At 48.9% G+C, this 25,633-nt stretch overlaps 1 protein-coding gene across 3 annotated transcripts in view; it reads right to left on the bottom strand.

Annotated features, from left to right (window-relative positions):
- Window positions 1-4,360: 4,360 nt before the first annotated feature.
- WNT5B (Wnt family member 5B) overlaps window positions 4,361-25,633 on the bottom strand; it is a 75,431-nt gene continuing 54,158 nt past the window's right edge. For all 3 annotated transcript variants that reach the window (XM_074584232.1, XM_074584215.1, XM_074584225.1), the window contains exons 2-5: window positions 21,461-21,609; window positions 20,480-20,727; window positions 14,027-14,319; window positions 4,361-6,021 (exon numbers count right to left, since the gene is read on the bottom strand). In XM_074584232.1, coding sequence (XP_074440333.1) covers window positions 5,563-6,021; window positions 14,027-14,319; window positions 20,480-20,727; window positions 21,461-21,540 — 1,080 coding nt within the window. In that variant the 5' untranslated portion in view covers window positions 21,541-21,609 and the 3' untranslated portion in view covers window positions 4,361-5,562. The remainder of the gene's footprint in view (window positions 6,022-14,026; window positions 14,320-20,479; window positions 20,728-21,460; window positions 21,610-25,633) is intronic.

The following is a 25,633-nucleotide window of genomic DNA, read 5'->3' as shown; positions in this document are numbered from 1 at the left end:
AATCACTGAGGACCGCAGGCTCCGTAAGGCTGCCCAAGGCTGGTGCTTGCTGCAGCCCCCAGCATTCCAAACAGCCAGAGCTGTTGCCAGTACCATGGGGCCATCAGACCCAGCTTGCTTTGGGCAGGCAGTGTGGAGAGGTAATTGTGCCGCGTAGGGCAGGTGTCCAACTTAAATGTCACAGGGCAGTATTTAGTACTCTGTTTTATGGCTGCTGCATTTTAACCCTCCTCACAGGGAGAACTCCCAACCCTGCTGTTTGTTCTCCCTTTCTCTCTTTCTCTCTTTGAGGAAAGGCTATGAGTAGGTCATGCCTTTTTGAATACTAATGCAAAACCAAAATAAAATATATTTCAACCATCATTTAAACAGAGCTAAAAAAGAAGAGGGTATAGTAACGGCTTCAGGCCCTGCAGAAGAAGATTGACAGTGGGCTGAAGGATGAGCGTGCTGTGATCATTGTATTATACTGGGGTTTTTATTATCATTATTTGAGGTTTTAAAATGGCTGATCACGATTCTTTTTGTCCTTTCTGCTGCATGTCCTGTTGGCCACGGAATCTGAAAAGAGCCTGTTGGCCAGGCTCTTTTCAGTGGTGGCCAGCAACAGGGCAAGAGGTAACAGGCACAAACTTGAGCACAGGAAGTTCCACCTAAACATAAGGAGGAACTTCTTTAGTCTGAGGGTGGCAAAGCACTGGAACAGGCTGCCCAGAGAGGTGGTGGAGTCTCCATCTCTGGAGACATTCAAAACCCACCTGGATGCGTTCCTGTGCAACCCGCTCTAAGATGTCCCTGCTCTGGCAGGGGGGTTGGACTAGATGATCTCCAGAGGTCCCTTCCAACCCTATGATTCTATGATCTGTTTTGCTTGTCTTTAACGCTGGTTATATTTAGACTTCAGAGTTGGTATGCTCAAGATATGGCCCAGTCCCAAAGCCACCAGCTATCTGCACTGGAGCTGGAGCTGGGGCAGGCTACCTACTCGATGGTCTCTGCATCCATCAGCCTTGGCACATGGTGTATTGGTGCCTGCACTGCCTTGGCAGGGAGTCAGGGTATGGCCAGGATACATGTCTGGACCGAGGAGACGTGATGCATCTCTGGGTCCCATGGGTTAGGCATAGCCAGAGTTTACCTTTGAGGAGAAGAGGAATCCAATATTACGTTCATATCAGCTCACTGTCTGTCATACAACAGTTCCTTCAGAGCCTGCCATTCAGTGAACTCGATTTCATAGATCGTCTTCTACAATCTATTTAACCTGAAATGTAGTTAAACAAAAGCTAATTGAAAGTGAATGACTATATAAGCAGTAGGCTCTGGAAAACCTTGTGACAGACACTTGAGAAATGCCTCTTAGTTGCTGGAAGGTATTTCCCAAGGTCTCCTTGGGATGTTCTGTGTCTGTGTCAGCTGATGAAAATACTGTCTATATTTCCGTAGCCACAGGTGATTAGGAATTGCTCCCACAGCGTAATTTAAGCCTACTAGGCTTTTCCCTGGACACGGTCAAGTGAGCAGAGTGAGACCCTTGCATGTTTGATTTTATATGACTTAACAAGGTCTGCTTCATTTGTGCTTTGTCAGGGCTACAAAACTTGGGTCCATACAGAAAGTGTAGGTTATGCTCACGCCGCGTGTCTGGGTTCAACTCGGCTGTTTCCTGAATTGCAAAAGCTGGCAGCCTCTCCGTTACATTGAGCTCTGGGTAGGCACAGACTTTCTGGGGACGAAGAACGGGAGCCTCCAAACGATGCAAATGGCCTGGAGTCCAGCGGTGTTAAAAAGTTCATTTAAATTTTCTCCCAACCCTGCCACTATCTTTTTACCATAATTAATATCAAATGAAAGTTTCTGTTTGTTCTGGGATCAGCTATTGCTTAGCTTACTTTGCAGCAGAACATACTAAGGCCTCATTCATTCACGTTATAACTTATGTATTACTAGCCAGTTGGAAAATGATGACAGATTTGCATCCTGTTCTGCTCCGTTTAGGAGCTGATGTTCACTGCCTTGCAATAACCGTATATTTGCATAGTGCCTTTAACTCCAAAATATTTTAGTTTTACATGACTTACGGGTGGTCATTTCTATCAAGCTTGAAGTGCAGCGACTTCAGGGTTGGAATGTGTCAGCCAGTTACCAGCACACACTATATAATAGCGTATTGTGTGAATATCTTATCCACACAAAACTGCAAACAGAATTTAAGCAGGCAGGTATTTGATTCAGAAACCAGGCTAACCTCCCTAAGCCTCACTCTTGCTACCAGATATTCAATACCCATAAATAAACAAACCCCGAGTTCACCTCTCTTTTAGAGGACGGTCTTCCCTCCAGCCTTGTGCCGGAGCAGGGCTTTGCTGCAACAGACTCTCTGAGGCTCCCGCTGAGCCCCCCAGCAACCACCTCCGAGCATCTGACCCGCCGAGATGCCACTGAGCCTCTTTGTCCCGAATTGAGCGTGTCCCCTGCATAATGGGGATACAGCTGTCTGCCTGCCAGAGTTAATAAGCGTAGAGGGTAGGCCTTCAATTACATTTTTTTTCAGCCGTATTTCTCAGAGCTTTACCGAAAAAGGGAGGTATCCCGCTCCTCATTTTATACAGGAGGCTAAAATGCAAAGAAATTAAGTAACTTGTTGAAGATTACAAAGCAGATAATCGGCAGAGAGCTCAGAATCAAGCTCAGCTCCCCACCCCCACATCCCTCTACCACTTTGTGCATCGAACAAGGCACAACTTAGAATCCACCACTTTTTAACTTCCATGGTAAAGAAGCAGTTCTGCTACAACTTTCTGTTGGACTTTCTTTGGCTCTGTATCAAACCAAACTGGCTGTGCTCTTATTTTGTACTTATTACCACCCTAAGGAGGTTCTTTTATGTGTGGGCGCCATAGAAATTAAGTTTTAAGCTAGAGTTTAGCGGGATCAAGTTTTTGCATACAAAACTCCCAGAAAGTCAAGACGACTGAAACCTAGGTCTTGTAAAAAGGAGGTGGAGATGGGGGGAGGAGGAGGAAAGAAATCCAATGGTCACTTCTCCCCTACCGCTATATGGTCCCAGTCCAATAGGAAGTGCTGGCTCCAACCAGGCTGCCAGAGGTCGAGAGTGTGGGGACAAAAGGCCAAAAATCATCTTTTTTCCATCCAGACAAAATTTTAGGTGGAAAAAGGAGGACATATCCAGGACACCCAGATGAATACTAGCCCTAACAATGCCAACTTTTCCACTCCCGATGTTGTTTACACCCACAAAATTAATTGTGGTGCCAAACTGCAAGGGGAGTTGCGACTCCCTTAAACGTGTGGTCTTTATCGGGAAGGCCAAATGAAATCATTCGGAATTATTAGACACATTAACAATGCCCGAGGGTGTCATATATAAATAGCTGACACCTTTAAGCACTGACGCAATAAGGATGGACAAGAACAAGAGGTGATGGTGGTGGGAGGAAAGGTCTTTTTTAGAAGTATCCAAGGTAGAGTAAGTTTTATTACTGGGCTAGAAACGTATAGTATCCCAGGAGTGAATAGCTCACACATTTGATCCGATCTTGGGCTCAGTCCAGCTCCCACTGAAGTTTAATGGGAGTTGGATCAGACCGTTGCACTCACATTTTTTCCATGCATGGAAAACTATTTCCGTTACTTTGAATTACAATACCACTGGCTTTGGATTTTATATAATAAAATAAATCTAGGCCACTGTTTATATTCCAAGAAACTGCATTCTGGGATGCCAGCAAATATATTGCCTGTTGGATTAAAAAAAATAAAATAAAAACTGGACACACTGGTTTAAAAAAACAACAGCTCCTAATTATTAAACATAATTTTTCTTCCCTGTGCTTTTCTGGAGTCCTCAAATATTTGAAGTATGAAAGGTACATATAAATTCTTCTCTGGTGGTTGAAATGGTGGAATCCGTAAAACTGCAATGCTTTATAAGAAACAGAGTTTTAATATAAAAATAATAATCTTCATGACTGGCTCTTTGCTTATTGGCATATTTTGCGCATTTTAAAATTTACAGTAAAAAAAACCACCACCATTGGAATGTCAGCAACAAAGAGGATGTATATTAGCAAACCCTTGTATTTTGGGGACTGGCTTCTCTTGATTGTTCTGACTGCAAATGAACTCTGCAGACGCTGAGAGGCACAGGAAATGTCTTGTGCTAGGAACAGCATTTGTTCCCTGCTTTATGAACTGGATTCTACTAAAATTCCAACGTGGTAAGACTGATTAGCAGACTTTGGTAATGCCTTCTACCCTAGTAGTACGATTTTATTATACTCTTTTATTATCAATGAAAAACACAGAAAATACTTCCATCAGTGAACATACGCCCTCATTCTCGGAGCAAACGTATCTGTGGTTCGCCTATTGCTGGTGAAGAGCATGGCCCCTGGAGTCTGAAATACAGAGCAGCAAAATAAAAGACACCCCACCAAAAGAATGAAACAAAACCACACACATACACAAGCAACAGAGGGAAAGAAATGTCATTGAGGGGTGTTTAATGTTAAAGAGCAACTATACATCTGGGATGGTGGTGAGGAGGATTTAATAGAGCTGAACAAGGTGACCACCTGCATCCACTTCAAAGAGGAAAATCGGCAGCGGCCTGAGGAGTGCTTATGCAGTCATGTGCACGTGTGTGCCTGCAATGCTCCTTTCTACTGACAAAATATGAAGTATATCACTTTTCCGAACATCCCTGGGCACCAGCAGCTTCTCCTCTATATTGACGAATTAATTTTCAACATGGGATTAAAGGGGAAAAAAAATAATAAAATCTCCCTCATCCCTGTAATCTGAGCTGGACAGACTTCCCCTTTGCCCAGGCGGTACAGAAGAGCTAGGTGCTGGCTTCTTGGGCGTTCCCAGGCTGCGCACTGGTCAGGTCAGCCACAGGTCGCACCTTCCTTCCTCACAACAGCAGGCTGTAAACCTTCCTCCACCACATTGTGGGTCTGTGCAGCGTCCAGGAATGGTTTACAGCACTCTGGATTTTAAGCCATATTCTTGTAAAGGAGCCTTGGCTAACCTTCCCTCTAACGTGACAAAGCCCTTCAGAGGGATCAAGAATTGGTTCCAAATTTTCCAGTGGGTTCAGTGGGGTGGCAGGGTTTGAAACTCAAGATAATTAGGATTCACCCACACCTGGCTGTAATTTCAGATGTGCGATAACTATGCAAAATGCCGAGAGTTACCGCTGAGAGAGCAGAAAGAAGCCACTCTTCTTCTCGCTGGCTTTGTTTCTGTAATGAAATGGTATGTGCTTGTGTGCTGGGGGGAGTTCAATTTGTCAGCACTTCCTCAGCCTCTTCACCCTGACCGAAACATCCAAGGGGAGATGCACCAACAAGACAAACTCCCCAGCAGAACTGCAGGTAATGGCAAACCAGCCAGCCTGAGGGGGGAAATTTCAAAACCCAAAATGTCTCTTAAATAAGCTTCTTTAATTATTATCATCATCTGTTTATTTATACAAATATAAAATATATTTATATAGATTTATATAATATAGATTTGTCGCTTTGGTGGCTCATTTCATTTACAGACGTACTGGTCGACGATCTCTGTGCACTTTTTACACTTGACGTAACAGCACCAATGGAACTTGCAGTGGCAGCGCTCCACCTGGACACTCTTGAACTGGTCGTAACCCCGGCCACAGCACATCAGCTCGCACCCATCCATGCCCTCCGAGGTCTTGTTGCACAGGCGGCCCTGCGTGCCCAGCGAGCCGGTGGTCTCATTGCGCAGGCAGTAGTCCGGGCTGGGGTCGACATAGACCAGGTCCTCTTGCGTCGGCATGTTGAAACGGTTGTTCACTAGCTCCAGCTTGCCCTTGCGGCTGATCCTCATGGCGGCAGCGCTGTCATACTTCTCCTTCAGCAGGTCGCCCACCTTGCGGAAGTCAGCCAGCTGCAGCCAGCAGGTCTTCAGGCTGCAGGAGCCCGACACGCCGTGGCACTTGCAGGCCACGTCCGCCAGCTTGTACACAGCCTGCGGGGAAAGAAAGGCAATCAGACAGAGCTGCAATTATTCTTGCTGCACTGGCAGCTGGCTTAATTACCACAAATTCATCGCGTCTTCATAACCGCTTTGATTATCCCCCAATTTCTCTTGTTTCGTCCTTCAGAAGAGACAAAAGTCTCCTCTTCCTCCTGTTGCGACTGTTGTGTTCTTGTTCCCTAAATGCGTCTATTTCTGGTCACGTTGCCTCCAAACGTGACTTCTCCACCCCACCTTCTTTTCCCCCGGCAGATTTCTGACTTGATGGCAGGGTCAGGAGCAAGAAAGAAGGGGAACAGTCCCATCCCTGTGGGCTCTGGAAATTCCCCCAGTCTCAGTGTGCTATTCCATGTTTTTCCCCTCAGAGCTGTAACGAGGGAACACCTGGGAACCTGCCCATTTCCTAACACCCGCACCAGGAACCGAGGCTATCGCTTGCAGGGATACATCTGCATCCTTTTGAAATAAATCCACGGACCCACACCCTTTCCCTCCGCCCCTGCCGAGAGGAGCTCGTTCAGGGGCAGTGTCCGGAGCCGGGCATCGCTTTCCAGAGAGGAGCAAGCCGGCGTTGGTGGTGGTGGTGAGAAGGCTGTCCACCTCCGCTCGAGGTGTTAACCAGGCGTCCTCCTCGAAGAGCAAGGGCTGAGCTGCAAGCCCTAACTGCCAACCTGCGCCATCTTCTGTCCAGATACTTCCCTACACGAAGAGGGCTCTCGCCAGGCAGAAAGGCCTATGTTTTAAACAGCAAAGGCAAGCTTTCGGGGCTTTCTTTTCCGACATACTCTCAGCTACGTTTTCGGGAGCCTGCAGGAGCTGTAGATGTATCATACCCCTGAAATATGAAGCATCACCTGCTGCAAGTTGGGAAATCAAAACTTAAACAAATAGTCTTGAAAATTCAGGCCAGCGAGTGTTAAACCCTCAGCAGAGCAAGAATGGGGTGTAAAGGAAACCGGTCGTCACTCTTCCTCCTCCCTGCACTAGCTGGGAGGAGAGAGGAATATCGAAAAATATTCTAGAATAACAAAGCTCAAAGCCTAGGAAAAGAAACTGAAACACAGGTGGGGTTTGCTCTTTCCATGAATTTCAGAGACAGGTACAAAACCGCTAATTATGTGGGATCCCGCCAGCACCCACAGGCACTGACAAAGTTTGCAGAGCAAAGAGCCGACAACCCCATGCCATCAGAGCTAGACTGTCTTACAGCCACTTACCGCCCCTTGGCCCTTGCTCCTCAAGCTCTCACATCTGCTCTCCCACGACCATCCTGTGTCCTGCACATTTGCAGGGCAGTGCCTCTGCCAGATCCCACCTGCCAAGCAGAGCTGTTTGGCATTAGCTGCAAAATCACCACCAGCTGTATCTGGTGGGGGAGATCAAGGAACATGAGGAAAAAATACTAGGGTGTTCTGAAGGAGGAGGCGATATGTCTTCCCGCCAGGTTTTCTACTGAATAAAATAGCCAAACACTGAGGTTTCTTTTCTGCCTCACTCACCGACGCAGAAGAAAGCTTCCCAGCTCTCTGCATTCGCTTGCCAAGGAGTAGGTGATTAAGGCAATTGAGCATACCGCAAGCAAAACCTGCTGCCTACGACTACGTTCTGGACCAGTAGCAAGAGGTCAGAGTTCTCCTACAACAACTGGTTGCTCCTGGTCTAACTAACATCTAGTGCTTCTGACAGCTAGTGAAGATTCAATTTGGCTTAATGGCTAAATCACATGGAGGCCGATCCAGCTCCCAAGAAAGTCAATGGAGTGAGTCCTTAAAACAGAGAAGCTTTAGTTCTGCTCCTCAGAGATCAATTTACTGAGGCAACCCCTCACGGTGCAATGTAACAGCTACAGGCTGGGAGTTAAGCACTTGTCTTGGATGGAACTACAACTGCAGAGGACCAACCACACCGTTACTTAAGGATTCCTGCTGTACTATAACCAGACAGAGCTACAGCTGAATTTCCCGAGCCCCAGACACGTACTATATCCTCACTGCATTGTCAGCCTGCTTGTTATAAGCTTGTGTTAGCACTTTTTGGTTATGGTTCTGTCAAATCCCAGGCCACTCATGCCTCCCTTGCCCTTGCATGTGTTTTTATAAAGTATTATGATTCTTCCTAATCCTGTGCTTTGTTCCTTTAGAAAAACACTGCAACTCGATCCCTCTCAGTTAATGTCATGGGACTGAGTTCACTCCGACTTGGCTTTAAGCAACTGATGCTCAAAACATCTGGCCCATGTGGGTAGTAGCTGTGGTGGGGAACGCGAATGCTACCAATTATCACAGGTAAGCATGGCACCACTCAGCCCCCCGTGGCTCCCACTATCAACATCCCGTGGAGGTAACCATAGCTTCAGCCGCTACATGGCTCTCCCGCTCTCCTCCTTTGCTGCCCCAACGGGAAGAAAGCAGAGGAAATTGGAGAATTCCTCTCTGACTGGGCTCGGGTCAAGGTAAAGAATAACAGACCCCACATGCAGTTCTGAGGGCAGGGTCTGATCGATGGCCATGCCACTTAAACAGGTTGAAAATGCCTCTGATGGAAAGGCTTAAAGCCCCTTCCCATAAGCCCAAGTTCTCTTCCAATTCTTTTCTTGCAAGAATGGAAACGGGAAGGGAATTAATGGGGAATTCCTATGTGGTCAATTAGCCAGACCCCCTTCCAGGCTCTCCTGGCACTGGCTTGAGTGACTGATGACTGAGGCCTGCCATATGCCGACTGGGTAAACAGCATGGAAGGACTGACCGCCACAGTCCGCCAGACAGGGCGACAGATAAGGAACGGGGGGGGCAAGTAAGAGAGGGTAATGGAGACCAATTGGAAGAAAAAGACAGATGGAAGGAAAGGATATATTGAGATAACAGCCAAAGACAAACAAACAAGGGCAATAGAGCCAGGAGGCACCAGCACAAGGACTACGATGTGGAGTGAAGGGGTGATGGGGTCAGGACTGCCTGAAAGATAAAAGACCTCTGGTTCCCTCTCGTCCCTCTCAGCTCCCCTTCTGAGAACCACAGAGAGCAGGGACAATCTTTTCTCCTGCCACCAGAGCTCCTCAGAGTTCAAGGAGAACTTTCTCACCCACAAGAAACTGAGTGAGGGGACACACCAAAAGCCTGCCTAGAAATCAGGAGACATCAACTGAAACACCGGCTGGGAAAGTGGGGCAAGGCCGTATGTGGGATGGCACCTGGTGGCCACTTCGCAGTGCTCAATGCCGTGTCTTCTGTACTCCTTTCCTTCAGCACCAACTTTCGGGAGTATGGAGTTACATGTGCACCTTCCTGCTTCCAAAACCAGAATCTCAGAAGTTTAGGAATGCAGGACTAGATGGGACCTCCTTGGTTATTAAGTATGATCTCTTGCTATTGTAGGCACTGCTTCAAATAATATTTTCCTTAAATGTATAGAGTGCCTTTTAAAAGCAATTAGGTTTTCAGCCACCATTATTCTGATCGCTATTCCGATGATAAAATATATCTTTTTCTAATTTCCAGTCTAAATGAATTCACTTTATGCCCATTTGCTATTGTGCCAAATTGGCCTTTTGCTTTAAAAGTACTTTTCCGTCCCTATTATTTCTCCCACTAACAGAGACATCAGTCATATCCTCTCTCAGCTTTCACTTTGCTAGGCTAAACATGGCAAGCTATTCTAGCTCACTTTCTTAAGAAAAGATTCCTATCCCTTGGGTCAGCCATAACAAGCCTTTTCTAGTCTGAGGTCATTTTGCTTGGGAATATGAGAACATACAATATTTTGGGGCCTCAGGACAGCTTAATACAATGGCATTAGTATTCCCCCATGTTTTATGAAAAGACTTTCCCTGGTACATTATAGGATATTTGCCGCCTTCCGAGCCACATTACATCTCCAGTCATGTGCAGCTGTCTGCTGTGACCAATTCTTTTCTACTCATTTCCTAATGACCAGAAATGTTTTTCATACAAGACCTCAAATGTTGGTCTTAATGTTGTTTTATTGGATGTCATTAGCTGCTGTACAAAATTCAGATTCTCCTCTGTATTCATAATAGCTGCCACCTTTGCATCACCAGCAAATTTCATCAGCCCATTCCTAACTCTTGTGTTGAGGCTGAGAAACAAAAATACTACGTGTTGGCCTTGAGGCAAGTCTTTGAAGAATTCTGCTAATTAAGCTCTGTTAAGATCAAGATACGTCCTTTCGCACAACTTACCGACATCTTTCCTTGAACCAGTTTCTTGTCCATTTCATAGCTGCTGCATTTTTCCTTCTCTTTCCCAATTTAATCAAGCATTTCCCATGTGGGAAATACACTAAACGTCTCGCAGAATCTCAGATAAATGAGACCTATCATATCTATTTTGCCTCTTAGGAGATCGATGATGTTCTAAATGATTGTGTGATCAATCTTTGAAAAATCCTTCTCAAATTATTTCCCATTTTGCCTCTTCTTCTGAGATACCCTTTCCCCCAGGTCCTCCTGTTAATGCTGCTGAGGTCACATTGCCTGTGCTGCCGGGTGCCAGCTCTTTCAGAGTGGCAGGAAAGAAAGTGGCCACTCCCTGTGACTTGAGAGCTTTACGCTACCTGACTTTTGCTTCCACCTTGGTGGTGATAATTTCAATTTCCAGCCTTTCTCCTTCGCTCCCATGCTAATATACTTCTAAGACCCAAGAGGAAAGGCTGCCTGCGGGCCAACCATCACCCAGACCAGACAACCCTGGAAGCCACAGCAATGCCATCTCAGAGCCATCCCGGGTCTCATCTCCAGATCCTTTCATATTCATCCCCTTTCCTGATCCCAGCATCTCCATTCCTCACTACCCCCAAATCTTCATCTACTCAATCCATCCCAAAGCCCCAGCCTCATTTACTCCAGAGCCCTTTGTTCTTCCAACCCTTTTCTGCCACTTGACTCCCATTTGAATTGTTTAACTCAATCCCCAAATCCCCTCCACCAGCTGCCCCCTGCACCATCCCACCCATCCCAGGTCTGCTAGCCCCAAAGGTCAGTACCCTCTACCTGTTGGAACACATCTGCTGCCTCCTCATGCCTTCCTCGCTCCCACAGGGTGCCCTCCTCTAGGCAGAAGTGTCGAGGGCAGAAAAAGACATCTCCACTGTGCAGCAGACACACGGTACCCCCCCGTCATGAGCAACGTCCCCCAGTCTGACTTGAGGCCCCAGGTAAAGCACTCGTTTACTTTGGGGACAAAAACTACTCTGTCTTTAGACTCAGCCCCATCCCCATCGAGTGGCAGCCTCCTTTCTACAGCCTCCTCCAATTTGCAAAGGTTAAAAACTTTCATTGTTTATTTTACTACCCTTTGCAAGGTCTGACTCAGCGTGATTTTTTTTAACTGTTCTCACTTCATCTTTACACTTCTTGACCTCTAAGACAGAGCTTTTCGTTATTTATTTGCTATCAGTTCTTTTTTTTTTTTTTCCATTCTTAGTAGGCTCTTGGTCTATTCCTAACAGTTTCTCTGTGGTAGTTATTCATTCAGTGAGGTCTGGATATTCTTCCTACAAGCTTTTTCCTCTTGCTTGGCATGCGGAATTGTAATGGCTTTAGCATCTTTGACTTGAAAAAGTTCCAGACCTCCTCCACTTCGAGTTCCTCGGCTGAGTTTACTAACCGGCTCCTTTAGTTTATCAGAGTTTGTTCTTTGAAATCCACAAGCTTAATTACGCATCAGTTTATACTTCCATTTAATTTAATCTAAAATGACTTGTGTTCATTAAATCTAAGGTTATTTTCTATGGCCATCTGTTCTACAGAGTCTACAAAAACCAAGCTAGAAATAACATTGTCTTTTGCCGGGCCCTTTGGAAAGCTTTTGTCCAGGGTTAGCTGGAGACAGTGAAATCACCTCGAGAGCTTACCTATGGAGTCCAAAGAAGCACAGGCACTGTAGCATTCCAAGCACAATTTAGTTAACTTTCTGCACTATAGTAAAGGCAGGACATCGGTGTTGTTAGCTCTATCCTTAAAGCAGGAGAAAGCTTTCTTCCATCTAAGACTGTATCATCGTGTGAAATCACAGCTCAGTTGGATGCTTGCCCATGTAACAAGAATAACAAGACAGGGTAGTGTTTTGCCCGTGCTACAGAGCAAGTATCTTCTGACTTGGTCTTCTAATACAGATGTTACTACAGTTCAACTGGCGCCTCAAACTATTGGCCATATTCTGTCTCTGGGATCCCTCAAGGCAATAGGACTGGCTGTTAAAAAGTCTCGTAACATATTCTCTCCCTATTTTAGGCAGGGTATTTATTTGTAGTAATCCAAGTTCATGACTCCAGACATATAAGATGTTTAAAGCAAGTAACGCAGAGAAGAATGCCACTTTCAGGCTACTACTCTGTGGAGGAACACCTCCCCCCATTTCTAAGCACATGCAGACCCTCTGCCCTTCCAAGCCAAAAAAAACACAACCCCATACCAAAACCCACTGAGTTCTACAGCTTTCAAGTCCACAGTTTTCCACTTACTGCAAATTTACCCCAACTGGATTTTGCAAGGGAAGAATGGAGTATTTGCAATGCTTCAACCTGACACACTGATTTCACAATCAAAAAAAAACCAGAGCAAATCATCTTCGGTGGCAAAATAAAGCTGAAATTACATGCAGAAAAGAACAGACATATATGGGAAAGATAATTCAGTAACAATTAGAAGTTAGAAAGGGCAGAAAATTGATAAGGGAACTAAGAATATTAGTTGAGAATGTGCAAAAGAGCAAGGCTAAGTACACTTAATAGGATTTTTTAATACACATTAGAAATAAAATTAACTTCAGAAAAGCTCACTACTAGGGAAGAATGATAAAAATTTTAAACACCTTGTGGAAAAGGCACAAATGTTGAAGTAAGTATTCCTGTTCCACATTTGGAAAGAGGCAGGATTACACAGTTGTACCGCATATGAATGATGCTACACCTTCCAGGCTATCAATCACAGACAGAGGAATTGCGTAAAAAGCAAACGTGCATACACTGAACGCATAAAAAGGGGGCAAATTCACCTACGTTTACAGCATCAGGGAGACCAGCACCAGAACCCAGCATGTCATTTTGGTATCTAGTTTCTTAAAGGATATGGGAAAACTGGAAAGGGTACACTAAAGTGATGTGAAAATGGTTTGATGGCTGATGAGAACATCAGAAAGTGAGAGAGTCTTCAGTGCTGATTCTAGTTTGTCAAGAAAGAGTGGTGAATAAATTACAGTAGATAAATACATCTACGCAGAGGAAATTCTGATTACTAAGAGGCTTTTCAATCTAGCTGTAAAACTCAGAACTGATTGGAAGCTGACGCCAGATGAATTCAAATGATAATGAAGCACAGTGTTGAAACAGGGTGATTAATGATGGTAGCATACTACAAAGGGAAGTGATGGATTCTCCATCCCTAGGGATCTCCAGATCAAAACTGTGCATCTTCTCAGAAAACGTCTGTCACCTAGATGCACATTATTTATTTTGCCCAATACCAAGGTAACTGAGCAAGGCATAAATTTCAGACATAGCCAGGTAGCCTGATTCAATGTTTGCTTCTGCCCTGATACTCCCAAAAATCTCAATGATGGCAGTCGAAGAGAACTCCACATGCCAACAGATTCTCCTCTTCACCACCAGCCTGTCATTTGGGCAGCTCTGGGAAGCCAGTTTCTGAGATGTAAAACTTGAAAGCAGGCCTTGACAAGCACCTAGTTTATTTGGAAAGGGCTTAAACATCTGTACATGTGTGCCATACAGTGTCTCAACAGACCCAAAAACTCACTGGCTTTAGCTGGCAACGGAAGCCTGCCATTAAAGTTGGAACATAATATTGTCCATATAGTCTGTAATAGTCACAAAAATGAAGAAAATGTGACCATACACTGTTTCAAGGGAGTCACTGGGGGATCGTTGGACTATCCCTCACCAGACCTATAAGTAATTTGGTATCTAGCTATCTCAAGCCTTCTGAATCTGAGAAAGAGGAAAAGGTCAGCATTGGTCTTACCCTGCGACCAGCCTCGTTGTTCTGCAAGTTCATCAGCATGCGAGCCTGCTCCTCTGAACCTCTCACATAGTTCTTCTCCCTCTCCTTGGCATCCACAAACTCCTTGGCAAATCGATATCCATACTCCACGTTATCCCCGCAGCCACCCCACAGCCAGTCTCGGGGCAAGTCCTTGGGCCGGGCGGTCCGGCTGCAGCCACAGCTGGAGAGCTCTCCTTCACGGCAAGCCCGGCTGATGGCGTTCACCACCCCGGCAGCGCTGACGGCGTAGGTGAAAGCGGTCTCTCTGCTCCCTGTGAGAGAGACGTGAGAAGCAAATTAACGAGGGACAGATCTCATTGAACAAATGCAACGCGCAGCAAGAGGCAAGCAAACGGGCTATGGGCAGTAGGACCATGGGGCACTCTGAGAAGCTGCAAAGAATTAGCTGGAACAAAGGAACGGCGTGGTCAAGTGCAAGGGCACCACCCTGTTCTGGTAGAGGAGGAACTGTGCTAACAGATGCTTGCATCCCGTTTTTCTTTTCATTTCACAATAACAGCTCCAGTCAATTGACTGTCCAGAGCTGGCAGTTTCTGTGTAACCAGGATCAAAACCAAATCTGATTCTCTGACACAATCCAGGGAAGGGGCTGAGATTCCTTCTGTCATCTGCAGGAACATTCTTGGGAAGAACTTGTAGGTGCTGCTCCTCAAGGGTTATTATTTTTATTATACTTATGTTTGACCATTTCAGAGCCCTGGAAACTCCAGGCCTCGCCCAAAAGAAACAGCGACACCATAGGCAGGGAGTGCTCAGCCTCCTTCCCCTCGGATCAACCCTTCACTATCCTCTCATTTCAACCTGGAGGAAACTCTCAAGCAGCAAGAGGGTTATTCACTTGCTGAAAATACAGCTGCTGCCTCAGCCACTGACTCTGCCAATAATCACTGAAAACGACTAATGAGGCTGGGTCCGTGCAAGAGGAGCGTTCTGGTTGAGCCAGATATCACTCTGGAACAGTTTCAATTTAACTGGGACAAGCACTCTTTATGGGCATCTTAGTTCATCGACCTTATTTTGGTTTACATAAGGTCAGCTGAGAAGCGTTTTGAGACAAACTGAAGGAAACCCATTTTTACACTAAAGCATCAAGGCAGAGGCTGTCCCAACGCCTACAGAGCTGCAGTGCTGGAACAAGTAAAACTTTCCCATGTAGACAATAATAATAAATGAAAAGACTTTCCATTAGCAGGTTTACTAGAGACTGCTCTGCTTGGAGTGGGTTCTCTATACCACTTAGACTCTGAGCCAAGCAGCTGGATCAGGTCTCCAGCTATGTATTCCTGGCAGTGGTTCAGCCTAAATTTGACCGGGGCATCAATGCAGCCAGAATACTGCATGAGGCTAAGCGTGCTGCCCCAGTGAGTGCTGTGGGTCTAAAAGGGGGGAAAAGAGGGGGATGAGGAGAAGGATGCAGCCCACACCTGCACTCTCACCACACGGTGTAATAAATAGCTAAACCAACACCTTCAGAGTCATTGTGTGCGACACCGAACTTTCAGGTGATAAAGAGAACAACTGCCAAAGCTTCACTGGAATAAGCGATCTGATTGTGAATGGCTACTGACACCAAACCCCAGCAAGAGGCGACCCTCTAATGCTCTCAAGCAAATTTGAATGGCTTCAGAAGGCAAGGCAGATCCTCCAAGAACAGTTTGTCACCAGCCCACGGGGCTCTCAGTGCCAGCTCCCTCAGTGGGACTGAGCTGATGCTTTTGGTATGCTCTTGTTCCAATTTGCATATGCTGACAATCTGTAATTAATAGCAGCTTATCACCAGCTTAGTGGTAATGACCCAAGACAAAGGCAAGGCTGTGAATGGCATCCACCTTGCGGAACAACTTGTGATTTGTTTTTTTTCCCCTCTAAATGAGAGTTGTACACTAAGGGCTTCTGCTCTGGAGCACAGCACAAGGCTGATAAAACACTACAGGACACATAATATAGAAGGGAGGGCCTTACTAACAGCTCATAAGGAGTGGACTATGGCCCCCAAACCTCCCTGGTTCGAGAGGTAAAGAGGAGTGACTCCTAGTTAAGGTAATTCAGCTGAGACTGGCCCATAAGGGAGTTGCGGTCATTTTTCAGCAACCAAAATCAAGCTTTTACTCATCTAGTTCGTTTCGCATGTTATGGGTATTTTAAGGTAATGGTCCAATGTACAGTTTTGCCCCTACCAGTCTGTGCCTGTACGATGAGAGCCCTGCGGACACACCAATTGCCCTATTAAGTAGAGCACTCCCTGCATCCATAGAGATTAAAAAACACAGAAGGAAAGGACCTCCCAGTGTTACAGCTTGTGCAACAGAGTCTGCATGGCTCCAGGTGCTTAGCATCCTTACAGCTTGCTTGAGATCTCTGCACTTTAACTTCCATATTTGAACCACCTCCACGTTCCAGACGTAGCAGCACAACAACTCGCCGTGCAGCCCCTGGACCCGCGTGAGTTGTTTAGGCTGCTGAGGATGGTGGTGGGAGAGGCTGAAACAAGCCACCTTGGGTTTTTTCCCCCCGCCCCTTGCTGCCCACAAAGCAGAACAAACCACGGTGCTCGGTAGATGTAGGTTTGGAGGACTGCAGCTTGGTGTGGGAGGTGGGATCGGATGTGTGCATGAAACCCCATGTTAATAAAAAGCAAATCTGTAGCTGGCAGCTGGGGGCTTATACACCCTAGTATTCTCTGCTCTCCTGCAACGCCTTCCAGCCTCGGAAAAGTATTTAGGTTTTCGCTGATCATCTCAAAATTCACTCCAGTTCCATACCTCTGTGCCATCACCTCAAAGGACAGGGGTGTTACTCCCCAAATTTGTGCAAACAGAGGTTACAGAGACAGTCAGGCAGTAACCCACCCCCACCACCCCCGTTCTGCCCCCTCCCACGCCGCACCGAGCTCTCCCGAAGGACGATACGGTGCCGGCGGCTGCGGTCCCCGGGATGCTCCGGTCCCCGGGATGCTCTGCCCGCCGTGGTGGAGCTGCGCGGAGCTCTGCTGCCCTCCTGTGCCCGCCGGCCACCCGCCGCCGGCAGCGGGACCGGGAGCCCGGCGACGCGGCGACTTTTTTGGGGGGAGGGGGCGGTCCACGGGCGAGGATGCCAGGGTGGGCTGTACCCAGGCAAGGTGTCAGTCCCCACGGCTTGCTTTTCGGGAGCTGCCAGAAGAACTGACTCCAGTTGGGAGACTGACACAAAGATGATAAAAATGTGTGGCTCTTAACTTTTCTGATGAAAAAGTTTTAGTTTCAACTTATTTTTTTTTAAAAGCATTTCCCTAAAGTTTGGCAACCTCGACGAAAAACGAGGGAAAATATTTCTCTTTGTTCTCCTCTTTCATGACTTTTTTTTTTCTTTTTGCATTTGAAAAGGCAGAAGTAGTAAGATCTTTGGCTTCAGAAATGACTGGACTAACCTGGAAACCCCAGCCTTGCCTTTAGGATTGCACCGAAGGAGATATATTCTCTCTTCCCCTGAGGAAATTCTAACACGACCTTTTTTGGGAGCTCTGTTGTCTCCCTCATAAATGTAGCAGTAATTAATGTGTCTGTCTATAATATATAGAGATACACACACATAGGGTGTAAAAATCTGTACTGACATAACAAGAAGCAACTTCAGAAGGACAATTTTCATACATTGCCAGATATCATTACTGAATAAACCACATTTAAAAGGTAAGAGCAATTCTCATGACAACACAAACACTAGCAAGAAACAGTGCTAAAAAGCAGCCTACTTCAGTGCTATGGGTGCCTCTAAAAAAGCTTTGTATCATCAGACTGCCTCGTCTCTATGAAATGCACAAAATGAAGGTGTAATGATTAAACACAGACCAACCGGGTCTCCCGTTTCGAAGCTGAGCCAAGTTCTGCAAGGGGGAAAGGAAACAAATCTTCCAGGTTTCTGAGTGAACGCTCTCGCAAGGATCTCCCAGGCTTTGGACTTGGCCAGGGCAGGTTCTCCTCCCCTCTCACAATCTAGAGCAGCTCCAGAAATGATATAATATATGCCATGCCTGCATCGGTGGGTGGGCAGCCGAGGGTTGTTGGCATACTATACACCTTCTGGGTCCTTCTTATCTCTTTTTCCCCCCCTCTCCACAACACTCTGGCATGCCTCTGCACTCTTGCAGATATTCTGGTCTCCAGACCTTTCTCGTGCCATTGGCACAGAGTACAGAAAAAGGGCTGTGGTCCAGAATTGGGGCTCAGAGGTTGAGAACAGGAGACAGGCACACAGTATGAACCCAGGGAAGAATGACTTTATAGCTGACACAACCTGAGAGATTGAAAGGCTTTGTTTTCTTCCCAGCACGGAAAATAGATTTGCTGAAATGATGAGCAATGCCTCATTACAAAGGAGGATAAAGCCAAAGCGGAAGGTGGAACTAAGAGAAGAGGCAGCATCCCTCTCCACAGCAGCTTATCACTAACATAGACAACAGCGATGAATCATCATAGAGCCTGTAATACCCCAGGCCACCTTTGGTGACATTTTTTTTACTCCTCTTCTGTGCTGGCTTGTGTTGGAGTTCCAGCCTTCCATCTGAACATGCTCTGATCATAGAATCTAAAGGAGCCGGGTTCAAAACTGTTTTGTTAGGATAGGTTTTTAAACAGCAGGAAAGCGCAGGCAGTCACCTCACAGACACTACCATCAGCAGATTCCTGCTAGAGATACTACAGTACTCCTAACAAACAAATGCAAGCACAAACTAAGCAATAGCAGCAGGACTACAGGACACGCTCATCACATACCCACAACACCTCTTTCCCCATCTAAACCCAAATTTGCTCCAATCTAACAGGATCAAGTCCACTTTAGACAGGAGGAATCTCCCCTCTTCCACTGTCCACTCTGGTCGCTTCTTCCCATACACCCTCTGATCCTTCCTGACAGCTTTTAGTCCTGACAGCTCTGATCTTTCCTTTCTCTCAGTTCATCCTTACTTCTTTTCCAGACGTGGACCCACCCACTGGACCAACCTGGGGCTGCAGGAAGATACTGAGGAAGAGGATGAAATTTACTCCAGAAGGGGAGATCCTGATTTTCTTGTGTCCTTGTGGAGTCGCTAGGATCTCTTTGGGGATCCCCATTCTTTGGGATAAGTTACATGTGAGGGAGGGACACCAGAAGGGAGAGATGGGGGGGGGGGGTATTTTCTCTCCTTTCCCCTTTGGTGAATGAAATTTCAGCACAAGTTTTAACAATCTGTGATTGCATGCAGCCTCATCTGGCCACCACCCTTGCTATCAGAAAGAGGGAGATCAAGGATGCACAGATGCCTTGGATGTGTGTCAGCAGCTGAAAGTATGTGTCAGGAAATGGCAATTCCCAGGGGAGTACCCCAGAGAAGCGGGGATTTGTTGGGGTATGAGCTGGGCAGAAAGGGAGGAATTAGAATGGCTCTGGTGGGCTGAATTAGGAATTCTGAAAGGTTGAGTAACACATGCAGAAATATCCCTAAAATTCTCTAGGATGACACGTAAGAACTTCATGATCAAAGGGAAGGGATCACAGGACTTGGTTCTCCTGGTGCCCTATCGCCTTGATGCCCCAGAGGTATTAAAGATGCACCTCTCCGTGTCCAGCTGCCTGTGCTTGTGAAGTGTTTTCCCTGACCTCACAACCGAGAAATAGTGCTGGTTCTTCAGTGTAAATGATTGGCTTTGTGGGTGGGAAACAAAACCTCTTCACACAGGGCTTGGAGAGAGTGTGTGTGCGCGCATGTGTGTTTGTGTGAGTGGCTGTTTTAACACCTTTTCTTTATTGTCCTGGCTGTCGGACACATCAAACCGAGCCCGGATTTCTCAGTTTCATGCCATCAGATGATTGCATTTCAAAAGGAACTGGGACAATGTAGCTAGGTCACACCTCAATTCAAGTGCAGCAATGGCCTGTCAATGCGCCTCTTGCGGCCAGCAGGGCAGGAATTATAAAAATCTCTTAGGTTTACACAGAAAGTGGCAGAACAGGGAGGGGGGAAAGATCCCATGCCAAGGGAGTCCATATTTCCCACATCTCAGGGCTGCATTCCCTGTCTGAGGGCACTCCAGATGCTGGGAATGATAACACGGGTCCATTGTTCCTGGCTCCAGCTTCTTCCCTCCCTCCATTTAAACAAGCACACAGAACAAAAGCAGCCCCCCTCTTCCTGACCTTCCCATGGCTCCCCAAAGACAGTGTGCCCCCTGTCCCCCTAGTCCCCCCGCTAGCTCCTGTCCTGCCGCCGCTCAGGTGCAGTCCTGCCACGGGCAGCACCAGCACACCAGGGAATGGAAAAGCTCATTAAAGGCAGCTTTAGGAGCAATGCTAACGGGGCTCACCGCTCCTGCATGTGTAGTTGAAGAAAGGGAGAAAGCTGCACCGGGGCTGCCGGCCTGCGCCCCGCACCTGCCCGGCGCTGGGTGCTCCTACCTATTTTCATGACCCTCCCGAAGACGGAGGTGTTGTCCACCGTGCTGCAGTTCCACCGCCGCTGCCGAAACTGGTACTGGCACTCCTTGATGGCACTGCGGGCCCCTTCCCCGATGAACACCATGTGCTCCTGGTAGAGCTGGCAGAGCTTGCGCTGCCCGGGGGAGAGCCCCGGCAGCTGGCTGCACACCGGCTGCGCGCCGATGATGTACATCTCAGGTCTCTGGATGGGGTTCATGGCCAAAGACCTAGGATGAGAAAAACATCCAAGGGAGTCTGGAGGGGAGAGGCCCCTCCACCAAACGCCCGGCACCTTTCCCCGCCAGCCCGGCCCGGCCCCGCTCCGCTCCCAAAGCCCGGGCGCATTTCTCATGTCAGCTGCCTCCCTCTACGGCTCTGCCAGATGCGAGGCTTTTCCAGGGCTCTAGCGGGAGAAACACAGCTCGTTTGTAACCTGAGTTTAAACACAGAGGACACCCGGGATGGGGAGGGGGCAAAGAGAAAGCTCAGCACTTTCTCTGCAAAAAGAAGAAAGTGAGATGCTTTTTTTTTTTTTTTCTTTTTTTCTCTTTTGCAGACCGCCAGCGAGCGATGCCTGCCTTCAAGCCGGGCTATTTTCCGCTCTTTAGGGGAAGGGGGCTCCGCGGCTGCTCCCGGGGCTTTTGGCAGCGGGTAGGAAACCTTACCCATCCTCTCCTTACGCTCTCCCCACCATCCCAAAGCCCGGGCGGGATTTCAGCGAACCCGTACCAAAGGAGTACAGAAATGTCTGGAGGAGAGGGGTTGCGTCCCACGTCCCCCAAAACTGGGCAAGGGACGGAGGGGAGGCGGGGGAACCTGGAAAGAAGCGAGCTGCTGCCGAAGAAGCCCGCGAGGCAGATAAGTTCCCGCTCCGCCGCCCGCCCCCAGACGGTCCCCGGTTCCCGGTCCCCGTCGGCGGACAAAGGCTCCGCTGGGCTCCCCCCCGCGCCCTTCACTCACCACCAGGAGTTGGCGTCGGCCACCGGCGAGGTGCAGCTGCAGAGGAGGGCGGCGGCGAGGGCCAGCCTCGGCCCGGTCATGGTGGGCTGCGGGCGGCGGCGGCGGGGCTGGGGCAGCCCCCGCAGAGCCGGCCGCCGGGACGGGGCGCCCTGCGGAGAAACGCCGAGGAGAAACCCTTGGAGCGGGGCCTGCGTGCGGCCGGGGGCGCGGCGAGCACAGCCCGGCTGCGGCTGCCGCCCCCTCCCGCCCCCGCAGGACCCTCCCCCGGCCGCCGCCTCCCGGGGGCTCCGGCGGCGGCCCTGCCTCCCTCCGTCCCCGCCCGCCCGCCCTCGGCCCCGGGGCAGGGGCCGCGCCGCCGGGATTCCGCCGCCACCGACGGAGCCTCCCCGTCCCGCCCCGGGGGGAGCGAGGGGACCTGTGGGGCTTGCCGTCGGGAGGGACCCCCAGAGCCTCCGGGACGGCCCCGGCTTGGCCGCCTTTGATGCTCCCCCCGCGGTCCGTGGCGTGGCGCGGAGCCCCGCCACCGCAGGTGCGCGGGGGAGCCGGCGGGGCACATCAAAGGGTCGCGCTGGCCCCGACGCCTTTGTAATGCAGGGCCGGCTCGGAAATGAGCCGCCCCCCTCCCCAAAACGGCCTCCCCAAGGGCCCCACGCCGTGGCACCGGCCCCGCTGCCCAGGCGGGGGGTCTGCGGGGCTCGGCTGGGCTGCCGGCGACAGCGCGGATAGATGGGGTTGGCACCAGAGCCTAATGGCTTTATGGGCAGGGGAGGTGGACAGCAGAAAAGCTTCAAAGGCTCCTCTTTGTCCAAACACCCCTCTCCCTTCCCCGCTCAACCCAGCGGGAACCTCAAAGGCAGGGGCAATCCAGCAGCTCCTCATCCCTTTTTCCCCCCCAGACACCAGCAGAAAGCAAACGCGGGCATCCTGGACCCGTAACTGTCCTTGTAACAAACGCTCCTCGCACCCTGCCTCCCTCATGCCATGGGGAAACAGACACCTTATCACACCATCCACACCACTGCCGCCTCCATCTCCACACGGCCTCCCACCGTCCTGTCCTACCCCACGTCACACTGTCTCCACCTCTCCGCCACGGACAAATGCCCCCCGCTTCTCTCCCACACAGCCTCCTCGCCAGGCCTGGCGTCCCCCCGACCCTGCCCCTGGGGCGGCGGCTCCCCGAAGGCAAGGCTGAATGTGCGGGTCCCCTCCAGCAACTCCCAAGCCGTGGCCACGGTGTACGTGGTCCAAGATCCGCAAGTACCTGGCCTTTCACTCTGCCTCACGAGCGGTGCCCGAGACATGAATCACCAGCCTCGGCAGCTCAGACCACTGAAGTATATTTTTTATTGAATTCCTCGCACCCGCCACGGTGGACTTGCTGTGTTTGTTTGCAGCACGCTTCGCTTCCTCTCCCATCCAGATGTGCTGTACCTGCAGCTGGTGGCCCATCTCACCTGGCAGGCAGATGTGGGGCTGCGAGTGCCAGAATTAGCCTCAGGACAAAAAAGCCTTGTGTGACCTCGTTGGGAGGGGAGTTTTACTGCTCGGGCACAGCAGGATCCACATCTGAAGAAAACAGGGTGACTTTATTCGCATCTTCTATATCCTCCCTTTCCCTCCTCCCACAGCTCCAAGCGTGACGGAGGGATGGCGAGCTGTATGTGTGTGTAGCCACGCATACGTGTTTTGGGTCTGTTTCTATAGGGAATAGACAGAATGGAAAGTTTATCTCCCGGAGTCTGGGGAGGAAGGAAGTTGTGTATGGATGAATGACTTTTCCATGACAAACAATGAGTCTGCACAGACATGGTGTGATGTCACCTAAAGAATTTCCAAGCCAGCCTCAGATACAGAAAACCTTCTCGCTGGCAGAGAAGAGAGCGTCCCACCTTTCCATCTCACCACAGCCAGAAGGAAGAACTAGGGCAGGGAAAAAAAAAACAACAACCAAGCCTTGCTGTCTCACACAAGGCATGCACCGTGTAAATAGATGACATGATGGGAGAGGTGTATCTCCAAGCTTCGCCCTCACCAAGTCTCCTCACAGACTCTGAGAGAGGAGTAAACCGTGGTGAGCTGCCCCGGTGCCTCTCCCAGCCAGGAATGTGAGGCGGCACCAGCCGATGAAGCACTTCCACAAATAGGGGTGATGTCAATGTCCGTGTTCGTATGAGTTTCTCCGGGCGCATGTGCAGAGCCGCAGCACTCCACAGGGCAACAAGGATGAACCACCACGTGGCCCTGGACCAGTGGTCCACCTCCGGCACTGTGGCATCATGGAAATGAAAACCTTTCCAGCTGGTAAAGCCTGGGAGATGCTCACAGGAAATTTTGTCCAGAAACACATGGCATTAATTACACGTTTTAAGTACTAATATTCAAAGGCAGCTGATGGTTAACAACAGCAAAATGTTGAGAATACTGCTAGTGGCAATTCAAGCTCCAAAAAGCACCAGCAAAGCAATGATCTTATTTTGAAACACGAGACACAAAAATTGCCATATGGGATAAGATCGCTTATCCAGCCAACCTAATATCCTGTCAAAGGCGGCAAATAAAGGACATGCTTCAGTGTGAGATGCCTGAAATTCTGAACTCTACCTAAATTCTGCTGCTGGTGAGAGCGACTGCCATTGAGTCAAGATGTGAATTATGGAAGCGACTCCTTTTTAATGTGCTGGAAATAATTTCATCACTGGCTGCGTTTATGACTTTAGATAAAGTGGTAATAGCAGGTGGGGCGTTGTTGGAGGGATTTAGCCTCAGCCAGCAGCTTCCAGACTGAAAGCTGTAAAGCACTTGGCCAGTGGTCCAAAGAATACTGTCTAAGCCCTCTTCCTTGTGCCTGTTTCTACTTGCCACCAAAATCTTGAAAGCGAGCTTTGGATTTTATAATAAAAAACTTGGGTTTTAAGCCCAAACAGCTTTGTCAAGGTTGTTTGCCAAAGCAGGGCTGGGTGGCAGAAGTCAGTGAAATTTTGTGAGGACGAGAGGTGGGGCGAAGCAGGGCTGCTTGCAGGGCTGGGATGAATGGAGCCAGCGAGGTGTCAGGTAAGAGACGGGGGTAAGGAGCTGCTGGCAGGTAATCCTGAATGACTGACTGAGATGCTGGGAGAGTCATCAGGATTTGGGTGTCTCAGGGGAAGGAGGCTAGGAGCGAGCAGGACTTTGGGATGGCTCTATACAAGTGACATGAAAGAGTCACTACACTAACAGGTATAAGGGAGGCCCTGGAGAAAGCTGGTCTCACCCCCTCTTCTGTCCCCTGGCTAACCCCTGTCTCAAATCCAGGAGAGCCCAACCTCACCCCAGGCAGACCACCCTTCCTGGTCATCACCCCTGTCCATTCCCACTGTCCAAGAGACTCCCGCTTTCATCCCAAACCATCCCTTCCCCGCAGCAGCCCACTCAGACCAACTCATACTGCTCCTGCTACAGAAAGGGCCAATAGACAGAACTCTGAAACTGAGGGTTCCTCCTGCTTCTGCTGGAAAAGGCCCTATCCCACCCCTTCGAGTGGGCCTGGGTGACTCAAATGGCAGCAGCGAACCCATGCTGTGCCCTGAGCACTGATGCTTTCACCCAGACCACTGAGGATCACCTGGGCCATAAAGGGAGCTGTCGCCTGAACGCAGGACATGAATCTCAGCCTTCAGATTAAAGGTCTCGTGCTCCCATCTTAGGTCTAGCTGCTCCCTGCTTAGAGGCAAAAGCAGCGGCAGCAAGCCCACGTCTTCATAAAGCCTTGGCATTCTGCTGCATTCAACAGTCTGCTGCCCTAGGCAACTGTCTGCCGTGTTGCCTGGCTGCCTAAAATTAGTACCTGTGTTTGCCTTTGTTCGATTTTCAGAGGTGACAACTGTGCATGAAGCACAAATTTACACATCGAGTTTCCAAAGTCACGGCAGAGCAGCTGGAGGGTTATCACCGCTTTCCCAATACCGTCTCCGCCGCCTTTGCTGGAGGAAAGCTGCAAGACTCCCAGAAAGAAGTGGAGGTCATGTCCATGAGATCATTTGCAAAGATTTGGCAGACTGTGAAAAAAGTTGAACCCTGTCTGGATGACAGCCCCGATAAATTAGAGAAGGAGTTTACTCACGCAAATTCCTTGTCCTACCCTTATTGTATTCCGAAAATTTGGGATGTCCCCAAGTGTGACACAGATCTTTA

Source organism: Larus michahellis, chromosome 1 (assembly GCF_964199755.1).
Source record: "Larus michahellis chromosome 1, bLarMic1.1, whole genome shotgun sequence".
In the NCBI taxonomy this organism is placed as follows: domain Eukaryota; kingdom Metazoa; phylum Chordata; class Aves; order Charadriiformes; family Laridae; genus Larus; species Larus michahellis.
Note: the sequence above shows the minus strand (reverse complement) of the source record. Positions and strands in the feature narration are given on the sequence as shown.